Here is a 19,887-nt window from a genome sequence, read left to right as displayed (position 1 = left end):
TAGATTCCAGGAAGACTCATGACATTTTGAAGCAGACAATTCTCAAACTTGAAAGAATCAAATGTCTTGTTCTGTTCTATTTTGCATCACTAGAAATAGGAACAACTGGCCAGGGCAGTGCGTGTGGAAACCAATGGAGTCAGAGCTCACAGAGCTCTCAAGTTGGAGTTGACTGCTGCCAACAGAAAGGTCAAGTGTCTGGACGTAAGTTTTAATTCATTGCAATACTTTTTGCTTATAAAATATTTAAAAATTATTGTGTGATCCTAAGAGATGGTTGTATTCATAGAATGGTCCTTTTTTGTTCTGTGTCATCAGAAATAACCACAACTGGCCAGAGCAGTGGTTGTGGAGGACAGCAGAGTCAGAGCTCACAGAGCTCTCAGGTTGGAGTTGGCTCCTGCCAACAGAAAGGTCAAGTGTCTGGACGTAAGTATTAATTGACCACAATACTTTTTGTTTAGAAACGATTGAAAACTTATTGTGTGACCATAAGAGATGTTTGAATTCATAGAATGATTCTTTTTTGTTCTGTGTCATCAGAAATAACCAAAACTGGCCAGGGTAGTAGCTGTGGAGGACAGCAGAGTCAGAGTTCACAGAGCTCTCAGGTTGGAGTTGGCTCCTGCCAACAGAAAGGTCAAGTGTCTGGACGTAAGTTTTAATTGACCACAGTACTTTTTGTTTAGAAACGATTGAAATATTATTGTGTGACCATAAGAGATGTTTGAATTCATAGAATGATTCTTTTTTGTTCTGTGTCATCAGAAATAACCACAACTGGCCAGGGTAGTAGCTGTGGAGGACAGCAGAGTCAGAGTTCACAAAGCTCTCAGGTTGGAGTTGGCTCCTGCCAACAGAAAGGTCAAGTGTCTGGACGTAAGTTTTAATTGACCACAGTACTTTTTGTTTAGAAACGATTGAAATATTATTGTGTGACCATAAGAGATGTTTGAATTCATAGAATGATTCTTTTTTGTTCTGTGTCATCAGAAATAACCACAACTGGCCAGGGTAGTAGCTGTGGAGGACAGCAGAGTCAAAGTTCACAGAGCTCTCAGGTTGGAGTTGGCTCCTGCCAACAGAAAGGTCAAGTCTCTACTCGTAAGTTTTATTTAATTGCAATAATACATGGGTATTTTCCTATAGAAAGTTTAAAAACTGCTGTGTTGTCCCTGGAGATATCTATATTTATAATTATTGAAAACAATTTTTTTCAAGGAACTGTTTGTATATTTAATTTCACTCAAGATGAAGGTTTCATAGGTTTCTCTTTTATCAATATATTTCATAATCTCGGTTTGACTGTATAACCAGTAACATTATACCAAACAGTTATGTGGGACATAAGGGTTCACCTCCTAATAGGGATGTGAATTTGTTAACATGCATTCAGTTCAATATTGTGCCTTCATAGATTAGTACATGCAAAATTGATTTATCAGTTGTTAGCCAAAAAGTTCTAATGCATGTTTAAAAAAATATGCATTAAATCAAATCTGATATGAACCAAAAAAGATGGCCCAAAATTGAAAAAAAAATCCACAAAATTTTGAAAAAGAGTCTGACTTCATCCACTGCAGACATTCTGAACTTGGAGAGCTACATTGGTAGCATTTATAGTCTCTGGGAGGAAGGGAGGCCCACCTATCACTCAAATAGTGAAACCTACTGGCCAGATTCAGGGTATATGAACATCAGACTGCAGAGAAAATGTTGTTTCATGATTCTGACTAAGGTTTATAATGATGACTTCAGACACCAGAATACATCAAAATGGGGGTGGGGGGATACCCTATAAATTTGGAAGGTTCATGACAATTTTGTGTACACAATGCCAACTTTTCATAGTATCACACTTTCTTTTCTGCTCTTTTCTTACATCATCAGAGATTGGAAAGGGCAGTGACTGTGGAGGATCATGGAATCAGCAGGCCACACAGAGCTCACAGAATCTAGTCAATAATTCATGCCAAAACAATAGTCAAAGCTCTAATCGTAAGTTTTTAGTTCATTCTTTTGCTTTATTAGAAATATTTCATACACTGCTTTGTGATCTTTCATGGCACTGGCATTCAAAAGGAAAATATTTTAATTGCATAATGTTTCAGTTATTGACACTGCAAGATTTCTAATTTATTTTTACTAATATTTTTTAGCAGTGGCATAGCTATGTGGGACCACGGGGGCCTGGGCTTCCCAAATTTCTTCTGGGCCCCTGGTTTTAGGTGGGGGTCCCCAACCCCCACTAGCTGAAGCCTTCATTCAGCACCGGTCTTGGCGCCACCACGTTGCCTGCCCTGCTCGCTCTTCCCCTCACATCCTGAACCCTGCCAGCCAAGGTATTAAATTACGGCGGTGAGGCAGTGGTAAGGAGACGGCGGCAGGGGGACAGATCAAAATGTGCCCCCCCACCTCAGGCTCTGGCCCCCTCCCACCTCGAGGTCTGGCTACACCCCTGTTTTCGAGATTCAGAGTTGGCCTGACAAACTAGTTGTAAAGTGAGGCCCATATAGAAAACATAGGGTTAGTTCCACATGGGTTTAGTTCCCGAACTTGACTTCACATCCTTTTGCCAGTCAGAGTTAGAATATTTTTGGAGCAGCATTTACATTCCCTGAATGGGAACCTGAGCTATCACTCTTGCAATTACACCTACTGATCAGAATAATGGTGCTTTATTAACAGGTTGTGAAGAAGACTCATAGCCAATATCTTCTAGTCAAATATTTTTTATTGTGAAGTTAAGAGTGGGGAAAATCTCCTGGTAGATGTGAATAAAGGCTCTTTTCATAATGCAGCAGACAGGACTAGGGTAACGTGTGCGCCCGGTGGAATTTAGATTTTTGGCATGCGCTGAATCCTGCGGTAGAAAATAACTGGCAGCGCACCCACATTGGCACATGCTGCATGGTTACCATGTGGGTAGCACGTGAACCCTTACCACTAGGTCAATGGGTGGCGGTAAGGGCTCAGGCCGTAAATAGGCACGAACTAGTTTTAATATTAGTGCAGGCCCATTTCCCAGGCCCATTAATATATAGTCTTTTTCACAGCTGTGATAAAAAATGTCCCAGCATGCGCCTAAAAGATGCACCCACACTACCACAGGCCACTTTTTACTGCGGCTTTGTTAAAGTACCCCTGTGTGTTTAGTGTTAAGCTCCTATTTCAAGGGTGACTATGATGGTGGACAGTGTGGTTAGTCATCACAGTGCTCACATGGTGGAGCTTATTGTTCATCCCAATACAAAAGTCAAGATAATACATTTAATATACTTCTTATTAATAATAATAATAATAATAATAATAAAAATAATTGGGAAAGAGTGCACACTCTTTGCAAAAATGTATTTGCTCTTTACAAAAGAGTTCAAACTCATGGTGACATAGCTCCCATAATGAAAAATGCCAGTAAAACACTGACCAAAATGAACATACCCATAAATGACATGGGAAACAACACAAAATGAACATTTTCTGACTGCACACCCCTAACCAGAACTTGAGGTGTGGTAACAATTTCTTCCTCAACTGCCTGATACAGTTCCCATCCAGATCTCACCCATTGTTTTTCTGCTAATGGTGATTTCTGTATGAGCTGCTTATTGAGGAAATGGTTAACTATTACCTTATTAATGAGGAAATGGTTACCTTAACTAATGGTTAAGGTATTGTGTTAACTATTTACACAGGACCACATTAACTGTTAGCAAGTTAATGTAACTTTGTATATAGTCTTCCTATTGAATTTCTAGTAGAGTGGAGGAGCTGCCTAATGGTTAGATCAGAGGGCTGAGAACCTGGGTATAACTTAGATTATAAGCCCACTAGGGACAAGGAAAATGTAACACGCCTTGGAAAAACGTGTGAGTTAAATGATTAGTCAGAATTTCAAACAGTTCTATTCTGAGCACTATAACTAAGGCAGCAAGCCGTGAGAGTTGAACCAAGTCTGTTTAGAATGTGTAAAGTGCATAGGGAATGTTACACACTGCTCAGACTAGGCCTTTTCCCCCTGTCAGTGGTATCTTAACATTCAGAGATATTACTCTACCCCCAGGCTGGTAAATCACTTGTTGAAATGCAACTAAAAATATAATTTACACAATTGGACACAAACAGAGCTAAACTGTTAAGACATTTTTTCCATTCATGGTTATTTTCCGTTCTTTAATGTTCAGCCTGGGAACATGTGCTATTGTGCTGAGGTCTCATCTTGGGTTCCTCATGTTTATGGTGGATGTGATACATAAATAAATAACCAAAGAGTCCTTTTACTAAAAGGCATTAGATTCTGGGCTTAGCATGTCCTATTTAGGAGGTGCTAACCTCCGAATTCTATAAAAATTGCATTTACAAATTTGAGCATTTAACCAATTTCTGTGCACAATTTAATTTTATAACGAGTCAATTAGTGCCAATAATTGGCTTTTTAGTAAGTAATTATTGGCACAAAATAGATTTAATTAGAACTTACATGTGTAAATTTAGGTATACGATCCGCACCTAAATTTTACAAGTGGCCTAAAAAAGGGGGGGGGGGCAAAGAAAAAAATATTCAGAAATAATCCTTATTTATGGAATTAAGTATTAGGAAGCATGTAGCAAAGTCTCTTATTGATCCGGTACTATTCCATTAATTATGTGGATCTTCTTCCAGGTGGATGTCAATACACTGATCAACAGAAACAATGCACAGGCGGAGTAAAGAAGTGAAAATGCAACACTGAAACTCCACTTTCCACAAATCAGAATCAAGCATATTAACCTTTGCATGTGTTTTAAATTGACAATAATTCTGATTTCAAAAACCAATCATATAATTTTAAATCCAATAATTTTAGTTAATTTGTTGATTAAAGACAATTTCTCATTAAATAAAGTAATCCTAATGATTGAAGCATATCATATTTGTCTTCTCATCTCTATCATAAAATATATAATTTTTATACCCCTTGATTTGCATAAAGTTCAAGCCAAGATTCTTTACAGTTCTTAATAGTCATGGAGGGGCATTTTTGATATGATGTCTAAATCTGAATTTGGACGTTTTGCACAAAATGTCCAAATTCCGAACAGGAAAGAAGATCATTTTCAACAATAAAAAAAGTCTATCGTTTTCTTTTGAAAATACTGTTTTGAAAAACGTTTTGTGATTGGGAAATTTTGTTTTTCAGTCCATTTTCAAACAAAAAAATGTTCAAATGCAAAATGCACAAAATCAAGCCATTAGGATTCTGACCACAAGAAAAGTTTCAGTCAGAAGAAATCATTCATAAAGGATAACAAAGTTCAAACTGCTGAAGAATCAGTCAGTTCTATTACATCTGAAAAATTATTTTGTAGGAAGACTAATATTTAAAAATATCAAAACATTCAGAAAAATGAGAGACTAGTGCTTGTTCTGACTGTGGTGCTAACCACACAGGAGTAAAATTATTTTTATGTCCTCAGTGTGGTAAATGATTCATAGGCAAGACATCCCTCAAAGTTCACAAGAGAATCCACACAGGTGTAAAACCATGTACATGTTCTGAGTGTGGTAAAAGCTTCAGAAAGAAGGCATTGCTTGCAGTGCACCAGAAAATCCACACAGGAGTGAAACCATATATATGTGCAGAGTATGGTAGAAGCTTCTGCTGGAAGGGAAACCTCACAGTGCACCAAAAAATGCACACAGGAGTGAAACCATTTACATGTATAGAGTGTAATAAAATCTTTTGTTGTAAGGTAAACCTCACAATGCAGCAGAGAATACACACCGGAGTAAAACCTGTACTGTACTATAGTTACTCAAACATTTGACTACACTTACCCCAGTTTTAAGCCTTTATGGGACCCTGCCAACCCCAATCTGGTATTGATACCACTTGGACTGGATGGTTGGAAAACATGTTTGGAAAATGGAAAAGTATCATACTTTCAGCCTTAACTGCAATAATTGTGGCAATTGGTGTATTTATGCTATGTGGCTGCTGTATCATACCTTGTAGTAGAAGATTAGTGGAACGTGTTGTTGAAACTGATATAAGTATAAAAGATCCTATGGGACAATATGTTATGTATGAAAGAATGATTCGTTGTGTTCCAGAAAACTCTGAAATGTATGCTGATCTTTGATTATGAAAGGAATGACCACACTGAACTTAATGATGCTGTTAATACTAAAACCTAAGGAGAATCCACATGTGTGGAGAACTCAGTAGATCCCACAAAACAGAAAACAATAAACAAAAAAGTGAGAATGTGAACCAGGCTTAACCAAAAAACTGGAACCAAATTTTATATTTAAAACAAACAATATTTATTGAAGTTACATTAAAATGACTCGACACAACGTTGTGTTTCGGCAAAGGTGGCCTACATCAGGAGTCTTGTGTCTGTAATAAAAACCAAAACTTATGAATTGATGATATCAAAATAATCTCAAGTCTCAGTTGATAGTGAAAAACTGGAGACAAAAAACATAGCAGTGGTCTTGAAAAAGACCTTTGGTTGATTGCACCGTTTATCACTGGAGTACAGTTACAGTTACTATTGATAATTCTAATATTCCTAGTGACAATGTTCTTGAAAGTAATGTGTAAATTGTTACCTATGTCTTCTCACTTGCACATGTTTACCTGTAACCATTTTGAACTATTGATACTGGGGGGACACATAACATTATAGGATAACTATTTTGAATATCCTTTTGAAATCATATTTCTCTCTAGCTTCTTGCATAATGACCTATGATGGACACTAGCCACTTTAACAGAATGCTCACCTTTTTTTATGGGATGCAGACACAATGCTCCTTATTGGGGTAGATGTCCAGCACCTGTGAAAGCCTTGCGTTCGCATGCCTTCAAGGGGGGAGCTGTTAATATATGGAACATGCTAGACATGAGCCATAGAACCATAGAACAGACTTACAAAGATAATCTGCTTAGTTGTGTGTTGAGCTAGGCCTCACTAAAGGTCATAAGTACAGTCACGAAGATGCCAGTTACCAAGTGTGACAGATGTTCCCATAAATGCTTGCAAAGCAAGTAGAGAGAGGAAATATATGCAGAATGCTGAGAAACAAAGATATGATTTACTGAAACTTGATTTATAGCTTTTGCTGTTGTAAGGGGAATTTTGTGGTAACTAAGCAGGTGGTGAGAGAAAAGCAGAGCCATGATTACTGGCATATAATGTTGCAAATGAGAATGACCTTAATTATGGTAAATATTAAGCAAGAATTATTGTAAATGTAAAATTAAATTAGTTTCCAGTAAGTGCTGATGATATGGGAAATCACTAATTAACGAGAAATGTGTATCTCTGATGGAAAAGTATGTGATCAGAAAGGTATAAAAGTAACAGTTGTAATCTTTAGTAGTTAAAGAAGTAATGACCGTGGAAACGCTCTTTGTGGCCCGGTTACTCTCTCATATGAGAATTGCTTATGGATTGTATTGATTGACTTTACTGATTAGCTGTACCTTCCAACCAGAAACTATTGTATGCTAGTGAACCTTCATTTGGTAAGTTTAATAAATGCTTATTCTCATATTGCTTAGCTTTCTGTGTCTGTCTCTCCTTCTTTAGTAATTTATAAATCTACTAAAGAAGACACTTCAGGCCTGACTAGAATTGGGTTTGTATTACCTGGAAGAAGGCAGACTGGAGTCTATAATAAACACCATTTACATGTTCTGAGTGTAGTAAAAGCTTTGGTTGGAAAGAAAACCTTGATTAGGACCCAGTCTCCTGCTTGGACCTTGCTGAGCTTAATAGGTTCAGGATCTGTGGACACCAGTGACCAACAACAGAAAATGAAAACCAGTTAGGATGGAGGTGGTAAAGGGATGGCCCCCCAGTGGGTTTGTGTGTGCATAATTTCAAACAGCTCAAAACAATCTCCCCTTTGCTTAAAAAAAAAACAAGGGTGCAAATCTCTATCTAGTATCTGATATGAGATCAGCCAAAAGTGTACTAATTCTCCAGTGTTAGGTCTAGGTAAGGGTATGCTTCCCCGTTCAAGTGTAAGTAGACTAATCCCATAGAGGTCAATTGTGTCTAAAAGAAGAGTACCTGGGCCTGTGGTTAAACTGTCAAGTAAAGGTTCACACAATATAGAAAACCTGAGGGAAGGACTCTAGGCATTATTATCATTAGGACCAGGGTCCCAGCTCAAAGCAGACATGAAAGGGTTAAAATGTTATAACAGTTCTTTCACAAATAGTGGAGTAATACAGGATGTAAATTCTCTTTTTATCAACAAAACTGTTGCTAACAAGGTAGTGAGAATAATGGCAAACAATGAAATACATGAAAAATCTAGAACCATAAGTCCCCAATCATACAGTATGAAGTATGGCTGAGTCAAGGTTTTGTCACAGGTAGTAGACTTCAGATATCTGAATCAGGAAGTATGATTTTTGCAGCTTTACAGAAGCGGCAGACAAGGCCTCAATTTGGAAAAGTCCAGAGTAAATGGAATGCTTCCAAGTTATGTGTGTAAACTGATCTGGAATGACATTAGACAGAGAAATATCTTTGTTAGGTAACGTTGTCTTAAGATATGTTGCCAGTGATTTCTACATACCACCTGACAAACAGAAATTCAAAGGGAGTCAATCCTGTTCTCCCTGAAAAGTGTACATTATGAACAGAAAAAATTACAGTATTGGGAAAATACAGTATTGGGAAAACTGGTATGCTGTGAATATTCTTGTTACCATCCCTCTTGTGGAGTGCCTGATCAAGGAAGGGTACTTCTTTATGTATCTGGAAAAGATAGTTGAAGGATAAGAGGGCATATACAGAAAATGAGAAACAAAAACACGTAGAAACATATGAGTGTACAGCTAGTAAGCAGACAGAAAGCATTATAACTAAAAAGGTAACATAAATTACATAAAAGCATATAACTAAAAAGTTAACATAAATTACATAAAAATCCTGCAATTAGAGCAACAGTGTAGAGTTCAACAGTTCATGCAGTAAATAAATCACACAAATGAGTCCAATGAAATTCTCCAGCCGGCAAGGCAGCTGTAGATGTCACTGTTTGGAGACTAGTCTCGCAGCATGCTTCAGAAGGAGGCCAATGTAGAGTAAATAAAGGCGCATTGAAGGAAATAATAAAACAAGGAAACAGAGCAGAGCAATAAGGGCTTAATAGTGGTTTATAGGCATAAGTTCATAAAGGTCATAGTTCCTAACAAGTGAAACAATCTACTTAATGTCTGGGCAATTCTTAAACAATAATGACATTAGCTCAAAATGGCATTAGCACAATGTTAAGCTCAAGTTTGATACTGTAGGTAAATCTAGTTGAAGTTAATTTGGAATATTAAATCAATTACAATTCTAGTCTATTGCATCATTTACGTACTCAGACCATCAACAACGTACAGTGGACTTTCTAGATATTCTGCCATGTAACTTTCAAACAATATGCACTGGTAAAAAGTACATTGAAATTGCACATGGGCAACTAAAACCTTTTACAATGTAAACATCTCTGTAACCTTTCACATCGAATTACCATTTCTGTAACCGTTCACATAGAATTACCAAGAATGAATGGGAATTTTCATCCACGTGCCTCACAGTCAAACCCCCTACAATGCAAAACACAAATGTAAATCTCTATCATGGTAGCTCCCTCTGGTGGCTAAAATAATAAGGAAAAACAGTTTTCAGATGCAAGTAATATAAAACAAACTGGGAACATGTGCAATCAGATTATGGTAACAAGGTAGCTCTTTGGCAGTGAAAGAGAAGGCAATTTAACAGAAATTAAGGCAAACTAGAGCAGCACAAACAGTGTCAGGCAAAGTACATAAAAAACGAAACAATTTCATAAGGTGAAAGCTTATTTAGGTACAATGTTCCTGGGAGGTATGTTTGTGAAATCTCAGTGACCTAGAATACAGAACATACATAGGTATAACACTATCAAGACAATTAAACACATTTAATATTGCAGTACACAAACATCTCTTGTAATTAAATTTAAAAAGAAGGGAATTTAAACCAATTGGGGCAAACTAGGTGCTGTCCTTGTTCTGGGGCAGTATAAAACATGCTCTTGCAAGGTACACAAAATATGTTAACTTCTTATTAATGTAAACATTCATATAGATTTACTTTTACTGTGAGACAGTGTCTCTAAAATCTCAGCTACCTAAGGTAGAGGGACACAGATATTAATGAACTAAACACTGTAAGTAAAACAGGAACTGCAGGACAAAGTTTAAAAGCATTTAGCATTTGGACACAACAAAAAAACACAGGCAGGAACCCCACAGCAAATCTCACAGTTAATGTCAAAATCCAAAAGTGAATGTGAAGTTTGGAAACCAGTGTAAGAAAAATCAGCTTGAAGAAAAGTCCTGATGAGGCACAAACAAGGTAAAATTAGTTGCATACAATCTTAATAGGGCAACAGTCCAGAAGGACAATGAAAGCCTGTTCGGTTATAAACCTTCGAAGCAAGCTACAACAGAGAAAATGGTTGTCTGTGTTTTTTTATTAGGGAGGAATGCAACCAGCTGGAACTAAGAAAACTGCAGCACAAAAATTAGCAAGCCATCAGAAATATAAGAGTGTAGAAGTTTGCAACTTTGACCAAGCACCCACTATGGTGTTAAATTAGAGTCCAGATCCTGTGGCACATATGGACCTTCCACATAAACTGTAAAGGTTTTTTTTTTTAAGGCAGACCTCGGGAACATCAGTAGGTAGCCTTGAAAAGTAGGAACAGAAAATTCAGAAGAATGAATGATAAACTGTGAACCTAATCTAATAAAATTTAGCTGTAAAAAAGTTCAAATCGGACTGAAGGAAACAAAGCTGCAGCCTTGGCTGACCGATAAAAAATAGAGATCAGGCAAGAAAGAGCCTATAATTTGGAAATCAAAAATTGTATTGCACTTTAAATATCCCTTTGCTCTGCGATTCAGGGCCCTTGAATCCCACAGCAGTTGGAAGGTAAAATGCAATTAAATCAGAAGGGATTAGAGGTGATCAGTCTCTATCCATAAGTTTTGGGGGATTGTTGAGGACACACAGAGTCAGTTCCTGTGTATATGGGACAATTCTTAATCTTCAATCTAATAGCTACAAACTTTTAAACTAGGTATAAAGTGAACGGTTAATCAGGTAGGCAAGGGGGAGGGTATAGGGAACAAACAATTATCCCAAGGAACAGTAACTAAGGGGGATACAATGAGAAATCCATAACAAGCTTGAGGTAATAAAACACTGTTTAAAGGAATCATTGCCGTGTTACAGGACATAATTATCAAGACAAGCAACTGAAGTGTCCCTGAAGAAAGGAAAAAAAAAACTCTGCACACACACCCACAAAGAAAACTGGCCAGTTTGCACTCACGCCCACACAACACAGTTATGAAGGATTACAACAGAAAGGGGGAGGGGGGAAACAAGCCGCTGCTTTAAAGAACAGCATAACCTCTGCCAAGAACCCTTGCCAGGGAACGAAGGAATATAGCTCTGTTTAATCAAACGTACTGGGATACAAAACAGTTCTAGCAAGGAACACAGCCTGTTTGCAAAAAAAAATCCCTCTTTCCCCTACTAAATGACATCACAAGAAACCCGGAGAAAGTCTCACTGTCTGTACAAACACTCCAGCACTTTTTTTCCTCACTGCATTCAAAGGCAAAAAAGAAATAAATGCTGTGACAAAACTCTTAACCGTCTCACAAACAAAACTACAAGAGAAGTAGGGGGCAGGAAGAAAAAAAATCCCTCCTTAGATGTTAACAATTTATGGCATGACATTTTAATATGTATAGATCAGAAACTTTATTGATTCAATAAAAACAAAACTAAACAATTAGAAAAATGAAATAAAATATTAATGATATGTGCTCAGTTTTTTTGGGGTGTATATACAAAGACTCAGGAGTCAAAAAGTAAAACACCTCATGGACATCATAGCACACCCTGCCTCCTCCTAATAAGGGCTGTTCAAAGTCTTTCTTTAAATTGCAAAATAATATAAAGCTGTTACTTAGCTTGAACAGTAAACTTAATCCAGTTGCTTGACTTGCATGGAGACTCTTGGTATAGCTTCCTGGTCAATACAATACTTTTATCGCGCAGCTTATCTTCAAACAATCACAAAAAGAAAAAAAAAAACAGTTTCCTAAGTTCCCTACATGGGCCATGCAGTAGAATGGCGTCTTCAGGGGAACAAAGAGTAAAAGCAACTCTGGGAGGAATGCTCTCCAAATCGATCTATACATATGTGATATATAAGGAAACTGAATCTAATGAAAACCCGATTATTATATTGATGACATTTTAATAGCCTGAGCCATTAAAGGAAAAACAGTAAATATACAAACTTACAGATACTGGCTTTTATCTTGCTCCCACGCCCACAATCACTTACAAGGACTTTCTGCACTAAGGAATCACTGGCACACACTATTTTAAAAGACACAATCTATTTCCTACCCTCAATGAAAGTAGTTGAGAACTAAAAATGAACTTCCCCCATCAAAATCAACATAAAAAATAATACTTACAGACGTCTATCAAAATTCCAGACATGCACCCCTTATGCAGTCGACGCGTCCACACAGCTCACCTGCACTTATGCTAGTGACCACAGCCACCTAGCCTTTTGCAGTGAGATTCTTCAACCCTGCAGGTTCTTCACATCATATCAATCTCCGGAGTAATTCTTCTTATCTTTCTGAGCCAAGTAAAACTTTCCATAACCAGCTGCAGAAATAGCTCTGACTCCTTTTGATTAGTTTAGAGGGCTTTTAAGGCTAATTACAGGGCAATCACGTCCCTGGTCGGAGAGCGCCAAATGTGCTACTTTCTCCCTTCCCTTAGCCCTCACAGGGAGGGGGGAAACACAGGAAAAAAATAATAAGAAAAAGAACTTAGACTCCATTAGGCGCAACCAGTAATTACTTTTATTGGTATCTCACAGAATCAAATACAAATAGTTCTCTCCCTGGAGCAGGTTGTCAGTCAGCAGCTCGCATCCTGAATAACAAAAGACTGCTCAGCTAACACTGTCCCAGACATCACATATATACCGTTGTAAATTACATTTCTCACAAATCATGTGATTTCCCCTAAACTGGAATCAAAAAGTAGCCTGTAACGTATCTCTCCTGACGTTATGTGCACATGCACACTTGGTGGCCATTGGCTAATTACTTATCTGTATAGCGTGCACAACCAGAACAATACCCTTGTGTCCTCGCTCTGTCTATCTCCCCAAATGAAATATTCTGGACATGTTAGGCTCACACTGTATCCTCAGTCTGTCAGAAACTGCCAAGGTTACCTTATATGAAAGGCATGATCTCAGCTCCTGAGAAAAGCACTATATATTGCAATGATGCTAACTTGTTAGGCCATCTTGTGAGAACCAAACTGAGCAAAGTACAGTCCTTAGGCCTTAGCAACAGGCCTAACAGAGGAACGAATATACATCACGTTCCTGCATTCGTGCGCGGAGACCGAGATTGTAAATTGATCCAAAAGAGCAACGTTGGATCAACAGACTGAATACTATAACTCCCGATGGGCTAAATAGTCACATTGAATGGAAAGTCTTTCTGTAAGCACGAAGGTACTATATTATATAGAATAGCGAGTAGAGAGGAGATGGTCTCTTTAAATAGCAGAGCATCCATGATTGAGGGCGGAGAACGGCATCTATTTAAAAGCAGAGCGCTATCTTGTTAATAATAGTCCTCGCAGAGATTCAGACAGGACACGGTACAAGGTGTGGCAGAGAAAAACAGAGACTAAAGCTTTTCCATGGAGTTTCAATTCTCTCCTTTCCAGCAGTTAAAGCTCTTTTGTTATATCGTTATAGGGTACTTTCAGAAAATGCAGAAAACAAGGGATAATGCTCCTAAAGAAGCACAGGCGAAACAGGAGCTCGCTGTAGGGCGCTCCCAACAGTCTACGCCTGTAAAGAGATAAATACCTTGTGTTCTGTACTAAGAGTTTGAGTAAGGATAAAGTATAAGAAAAGTATTCTGATAAGATAAAATTTGAAAATAAAATAAAAAAAAACTTAGCCAGAGGTTTTTGACTCATGAAGAAGCTCACCAGATGTCCATACTTCAGAAAATTGTGTGAATTCTGGATAGCGAAACAATATCAAAAGTGAAAGCGGAGCTCCAAGATCTTTTCCTCTGCAAGTAAAACACAATACATTTGCACTTTGGAGAGTCTTAGCTTGCTTCATTGGTATTTTGAGTGGTATATTATAACAATGCACTTGCCTGTTTTTTTATCACTACTATTTCACAGAGAAGGTATTGAATAATGAGGGAAGGATTTCCTTTGTGCAGAACTGTCCAGAGTCAGTCTAAATGTGCCAACATTGTACAGGTCAGTACACTATTAACCGCCAAGTTCATACATTAATTATGTTCAGTGGAAAATAAATCTGTTGGCTCAGGCTGCTTGCAATGTGAATATTCAATCACTGTTTCATTATTGCTACCAAGTATTACATGTTTTGATTCATTTATCCAGTCCAAGAACAGTCCAATGTTTTCCCTGTCTGAGACTTCAACTGCTTGGGAAAGACAGCTCACTGCTTGTGAGCCTTATTCTTTCTGCTACACTGCACTAACCAGACAGGGAAAACATTGGACTGTTCCTGCTGGTTTCATGATAAGCCCCTGACTCAGTCATTGAGAAGACAAAACATGGCCATGTTGGGCGGTTAGAGGAAAGGTATATGCTGATTTTACCTATCTGCGTTGAATAAATGTTGTTCTATTTTACCACGTACGTCTGCTTTTCTTTTCTGCTGTCTTAAACATTTTGTGGTCAGCCTTTCCATGTATTGTGTAGTTTGATAAATGCCCAGCATAAGGAATTCTAATGGATGGCAGATCAATTGAAAACTCTTTACAGCTATGATCGGACTATTCTGATGTGAACCGAGGAACATTGCTTAATGAATACTATTGTCAGGCTTATTTACAAAGTCAAGTGGATAAGTCTAATCATGCATGGGGAATGTAATCAACTGCTTAAAGACCAATTTCCTTTATGATCAACAAGAAGTAATCAACTTTGGTAACAGCAGGGTAAATTAAAATCTCCAGGAACTAAATTTTGAGTAAGAACAGTAAACAAGGAACATAACTCCACCATTAAATCACAAGGATCCATCTTTTTTGTAACTAGAGGACAATAAATTAGACCCAACATCCATATTTTAAATGAGAGTGCTAAAACTTCAGAACCTTCATCTGCAATGTCTATGGGTCCATAGAATACTTCAAATAAACAGACTTTTCCACAGATAATAAGAGAAATCTTGATAACTAGAAGTATGAATTGAGAAGTAACAAAACGCATTGAATGTTTGGCATGCAGGAGGTTTCCCTTGAGAAAGCTTTTCAGCTAAATGAGACCCCATTGGGGAAGAATGAAATAAGTGCCTGATTTCTTATTATATTGGTTTGTCCAAATATATCTGCACATCAATTGACAGAATTTTGTTGAGCAGAGTTTACAAGAAAGAACAAGAAAAAAATAAGAAGCATATAAGCATATAGAAATTAATAAATCACAGAATGGGGTGTAAGATTTGGAGGTTTTTCTGGCCAATGATGAACAAGGTGTCTATGGCAGTACTAAAACCTTTTGACATTTTCATTGAGGATGACAGACTTTTGAGGCCTTTCCATTCATGTTTTGATTTTAATTAAGTGTAGCATTGACTTTTATGACCACGGTATTATAGGTTCTTAGAAGCCAGCTCTCTTGGTGCTCTGGGTGCTTATGCATCCCCAATATTGGCTCCTATGTATGGATTTCAAAACTTTTGGTTTATGACTTGCTTGCCACAGACTTGAGCCCTATTTCTGGATTGGTGTTAAGTAACACAGTTCAGAAAACATATTCACAATCATTCACCGATAGCCATGTCTTAGTTACACAGAAGGGATGAGATCCTCCCTTTTTGGGTTGTCATTTCACCTTGGCTCATCTTCAAAGTCCAGCTGTGCCAGGTAGAATCTACCATCCATGTTTCCGGTTGCAGCGAGACATGAACACAAGTAACATGTGTAAGGCATATGCACAAAATGCACATACTGGTTTGTAGAGCGCGGGCTTCCAGCGCCGTGCTTATTTATAACATGAAGCCTTCCCAGGATTCTTTTCCAGGCTCGCCTGCCATAATCTCCCTCTTGCGCACATTATATGCATGCACCCTTCCTGCATGAGCGATGTTACAGGGACTTGTTATGCTCCCGGAACAGCTTACACGACATCATTGTGTTTTTATCGATTAAGATACAGACTTTGTGCCAGATAAGAAGCAGCATAGAATTTCTATTAATAATCATTTCAGAAAATAAAATAACCTCCTTCTTATTACTTTAGCCATGGATATTCCCAGCTCCTCATTACTTTAGCCACGGCTTACCTACCTACCCTGTCCTATATGGTCACACAATGAACACACATTTTGAACATTTTCACTTTTTTTTTTACTTTAGCAAACAAAAAAATTCAAATGTTGGGTAGGGGAAATATGTACAAAGGACAGGGGTGGGGTAGAATATATACAAAGGTTGGACATTTCTTTACTGGCATGGGGGTGAGGGTAGGGTTTTCCAATGGAAACAGGGGGGGAGGGAGGATTGGAGTCCTGAGGATGGGGATGGAAGGAATAGGAGAGGAAGAGTGGTCAACAAGGGTGAGGGAGGAAGGAATTGGGGAGGCCCACAGTTGTCATTATTGCTCTGAGGTAAATTGTGTATGGAGAAAGAAGATGGGGAGGGGGAAGGTGCAATAGCCCCAGAGACGGTCCAAATGCTGTCTCAAGAATCACGCGTGAGAAGCATGCCTGTTGAATAGGCACTGGATGACTTTTCAGCCCTTGTCCATCCTAAAAATATTCCTTTTTCTCCCCTCCCTGGGGAAACAGCCTCTTCTTGTTCACTGTAATCAGCTGGGCCAACCAGAGGGCACCCAAATCAGAAAAATGTGGTTTGCGCCCAGGGGGACCCAGTGCACCTTCAATTTCTGACATAAAAACCAACAATGTGCAGCTTTTTTTTACCACCCAACCACCACACACACACACCCGCACAAATAGACTCCCGAATAACACGCACATCATGGAGATATTATGTTGACAGCAGACCCTTAGTTGTCATTGTTGCCCCGAGATAAAAGTGTGTATGGACAATGGGACTGGGAGGGAGGGAGGTGCAGAAGATGACAGCTCCACAAAGTTACTGACAGCTTCAGGCCACCCATTAAATTTTGTGCATTAAAGGTGAGCAGTCCTTTATGTGCATTGCCACAAAATGGCTGTGCATCGTGCGTTGAGCTGATTTCAATGCTAACGAGGTCATAAGTACAAAAGTATTACCATACTGGGAAAGACCAAAGGTCCAGCAAGCCCACCATCCTGTTTCCAACAGTGGCCAATCTAGGTCACAAATACCTGGCAAGATCCCCAAAAAGTACAAAACATTTTATATTGCTTATCCCAGAAATAGTGGATTTTCCCAAGTCCATTTAATAATGGTCTATGGACTTCTCTTTTAGGGAGCCGTCCAAACCTTTTTTAAACTCTGCTAAGTTAACCGCCCCTACCACATTCTCTGGTAACGAATTCCAGAGCCTAATTACACGTTGAGTAAAGAAAACCTTTCTCCGATTTGATCATTGGCATACATTTGCATACAATTCTCAAATGTTTACAAGAATGGTAAAATTCTCACTGTACCCCTTTTTGTATTTAACGCTAAATACTTTGCTCGCTAAACCAACTGGAACTGGTTGAAAATTCACATTGCTGGCCCAGTAAGTTTTGTGCATGAGGACCTCAGATTAGGGACTTCTTTAAGCTTTATCCCCACTACTGTCCCCTGCTGAGAAGCGAGCAAAGATACTGTCACCTCTGGTAGGTGTAAAGAGCTGGGGGGGGGGGGGGGAGGTGAAGCGAGGGGCAACAAAAAGAGGTAATTCCCCAAATTTATCCAGTAGTAGAAAACTGAGATAATTTAGTCAATATGAGCATAATTTATGCTCCTAAATTTATGCTGTTAAATTAGTAGTATACTCTGTGCTCCAAAATAGATTATGCTCCTAATTTAGGAACATACATTTATGAGCATAAATTAGGAGCATAACCTTTATAGAATAAGGACCTAAGGGCTTCTTTTACAAAGCCACAATACCGATTCTCGGTGCAGCAAATGAGAGAAAGCCCATTCAATTTATATGGGCTTCCTCTCATTTGCCTCGTGGGAATCACTAACATGGCTTTGTAAAAGAAGCCCTAAGTTTGGCTGAAAATAGAGCACAAATTTAGGAGCTTATCTTTTTTTGAACATCAGGTCCATTATTTTAAGCCAGTTCAGTTAAACGAGTTTCTTGATGCTAAATATATATATGAAACTTTTGCTTCCTTTTATTATTAATAATATTAATAACCTTGGTTTAAAAATCACTTCTATCAACAGACTAGAAGCAAAGAACACATAAACTTAGATATATTATATTGAGCAACTGATGTTCTCAAATACCATTCCTCTCTCTATTATGCACAAAAAAGCCAGGCTCTTATGGAACTTCCTCAAATCAGTACAATTATAAAAGAGTTCAGGTAACTCACCCCAATCCCGGGGTGCTGCTACTGAAAACGTCTGGTTATTTCATGTGAGCTTCTCATGCTCCAGGTATCAAAAGACAACTAATATTTTGGGACCCCAAGGTTCCTTGTGCCAAACATTCACATACTCTCCCTTAAAAAAATAAATCAGGTTCATTCTCTCAAAATTAAAAAAAAAATCAGGAAAAGCATTTTAAAATCAGACCCTGATAGACAATCAATGCAAAGAGAAATGGGGGGGAGGGGTCAACATTCTCTCATGCCATTGTATTTTGGACCAACTGCTACCTGTGGAAAGCCCAGATATGCCAGTATTTGTGTTACTATCCTTAAGTCCTTTTTTTGACAAATAAGATCATAATTGTTGAACCAACCTTAAGTTCCAGTTGGAAAAAAAAATTCCAATCTGATCATCCCTAGAAAATGCACCAGGAATTACCACCCTTAAATCCTTTACCTAAGCAGATGATCAAATGGGCCTTCCATTCAACTATAGCAGTCACTGATCAAGCATCTGATTGTATCGATTCTGAAGTCAGTCTGTTTGGATACCTTCCAATCTGCAGTAAGAAAACAATGGTACTGGTCTCTGTCTAACTCTGTGAAGTGGGTCCTTCTATCATCATGTATTTTTCTCATATGACTAGCAACTTACGACTGTGTATGTGTGTGAAGGCCTCTCTCTCAGAGCTTCCAGAAGAAGATGTTAAAGTGCATAGGTAAAATGTATAGTCTAACTTGGACAGGAGACATCAGGAAAGCCAAATGAAGGACATCAACAACTAATATGGCATGAAATTAATTTATTGATAGAGATCAAACCCAATGTGCTATATTTTGGTGACTGCCTGCATGAGGGCTTCAACATCCAATGTCAGTGAAGATGTATCTCTCCAGATTGTAAAAGGTGTGAAACAACAATCTCTTCTGGTGTGTATTCTGTAGAAAATTCATGCAACAACTGCCTAAAAGTTCTTACATTTGTCTGCTCACATATTTTAATTGATTATTGTAAACTGCTTAGAAGTGTTATTGATTTGCGGTATATCTAATAAATATGAACTATGAACTACAAACTACACACCTATTCCATACCTAAAACATGATTCTTTTATAAGTGCATATTTCTTCTCTTGGTGGCTTAAATAAGCACTTATTTCTTACTTTTATAATATAGGCCCAGCTAATAATGTATGTATCAATATATCATTTCTATATGTGCACTTGGTGCATAAGATTTATAG

At 38.1% G+C, this 19,887-nt stretch overlaps 1 protein-coding gene across 1 annotated transcript in view; it reads left to right on the top strand.

The window, feature by feature from the left end:
* Positions 1-19,887, top strand: part of LOC115471285 (hornerin-like) — a 32,233-nt gene that overhangs the window by 1,596 nt on the left and 10,750 nt on the right. The window contains exons 4-10 of the mRNA XM_030204987.1: positions 94-204; positions 319-429; positions 544-654; positions 769-879; positions 994-1,104; positions 1,891-1,998; positions 13,859-13,956. Coding sequence (XP_030060847.1) covers positions 94-204; positions 319-429; positions 544-654; positions 769-879; positions 994-1,104; positions 1,891-1,998; positions 13,859-13,956 — 761 coding nt within the window. The remainder of the gene's footprint in view (positions 1-93; positions 205-318; positions 430-543; positions 655-768; positions 880-993; positions 1,105-1,890; positions 1,999-13,858; positions 13,957-19,887) is intronic.

The sequence above is a fragment of the Microcaecilia unicolor genome, chromosome 5 (genome assembly GCF_901765095.1).
Source record: "Microcaecilia unicolor chromosome 5, aMicUni1.1, whole genome shotgun sequence".
Classification (NCBI taxonomy): Eukaryota; Metazoa; Chordata; class Amphibia; order Gymnophiona; family Siphonopidae; genus Microcaecilia; species Microcaecilia unicolor.
Note: the sequence above shows the minus strand (reverse complement) of the source record. Positions and strands in the feature narration are given on the sequence as shown.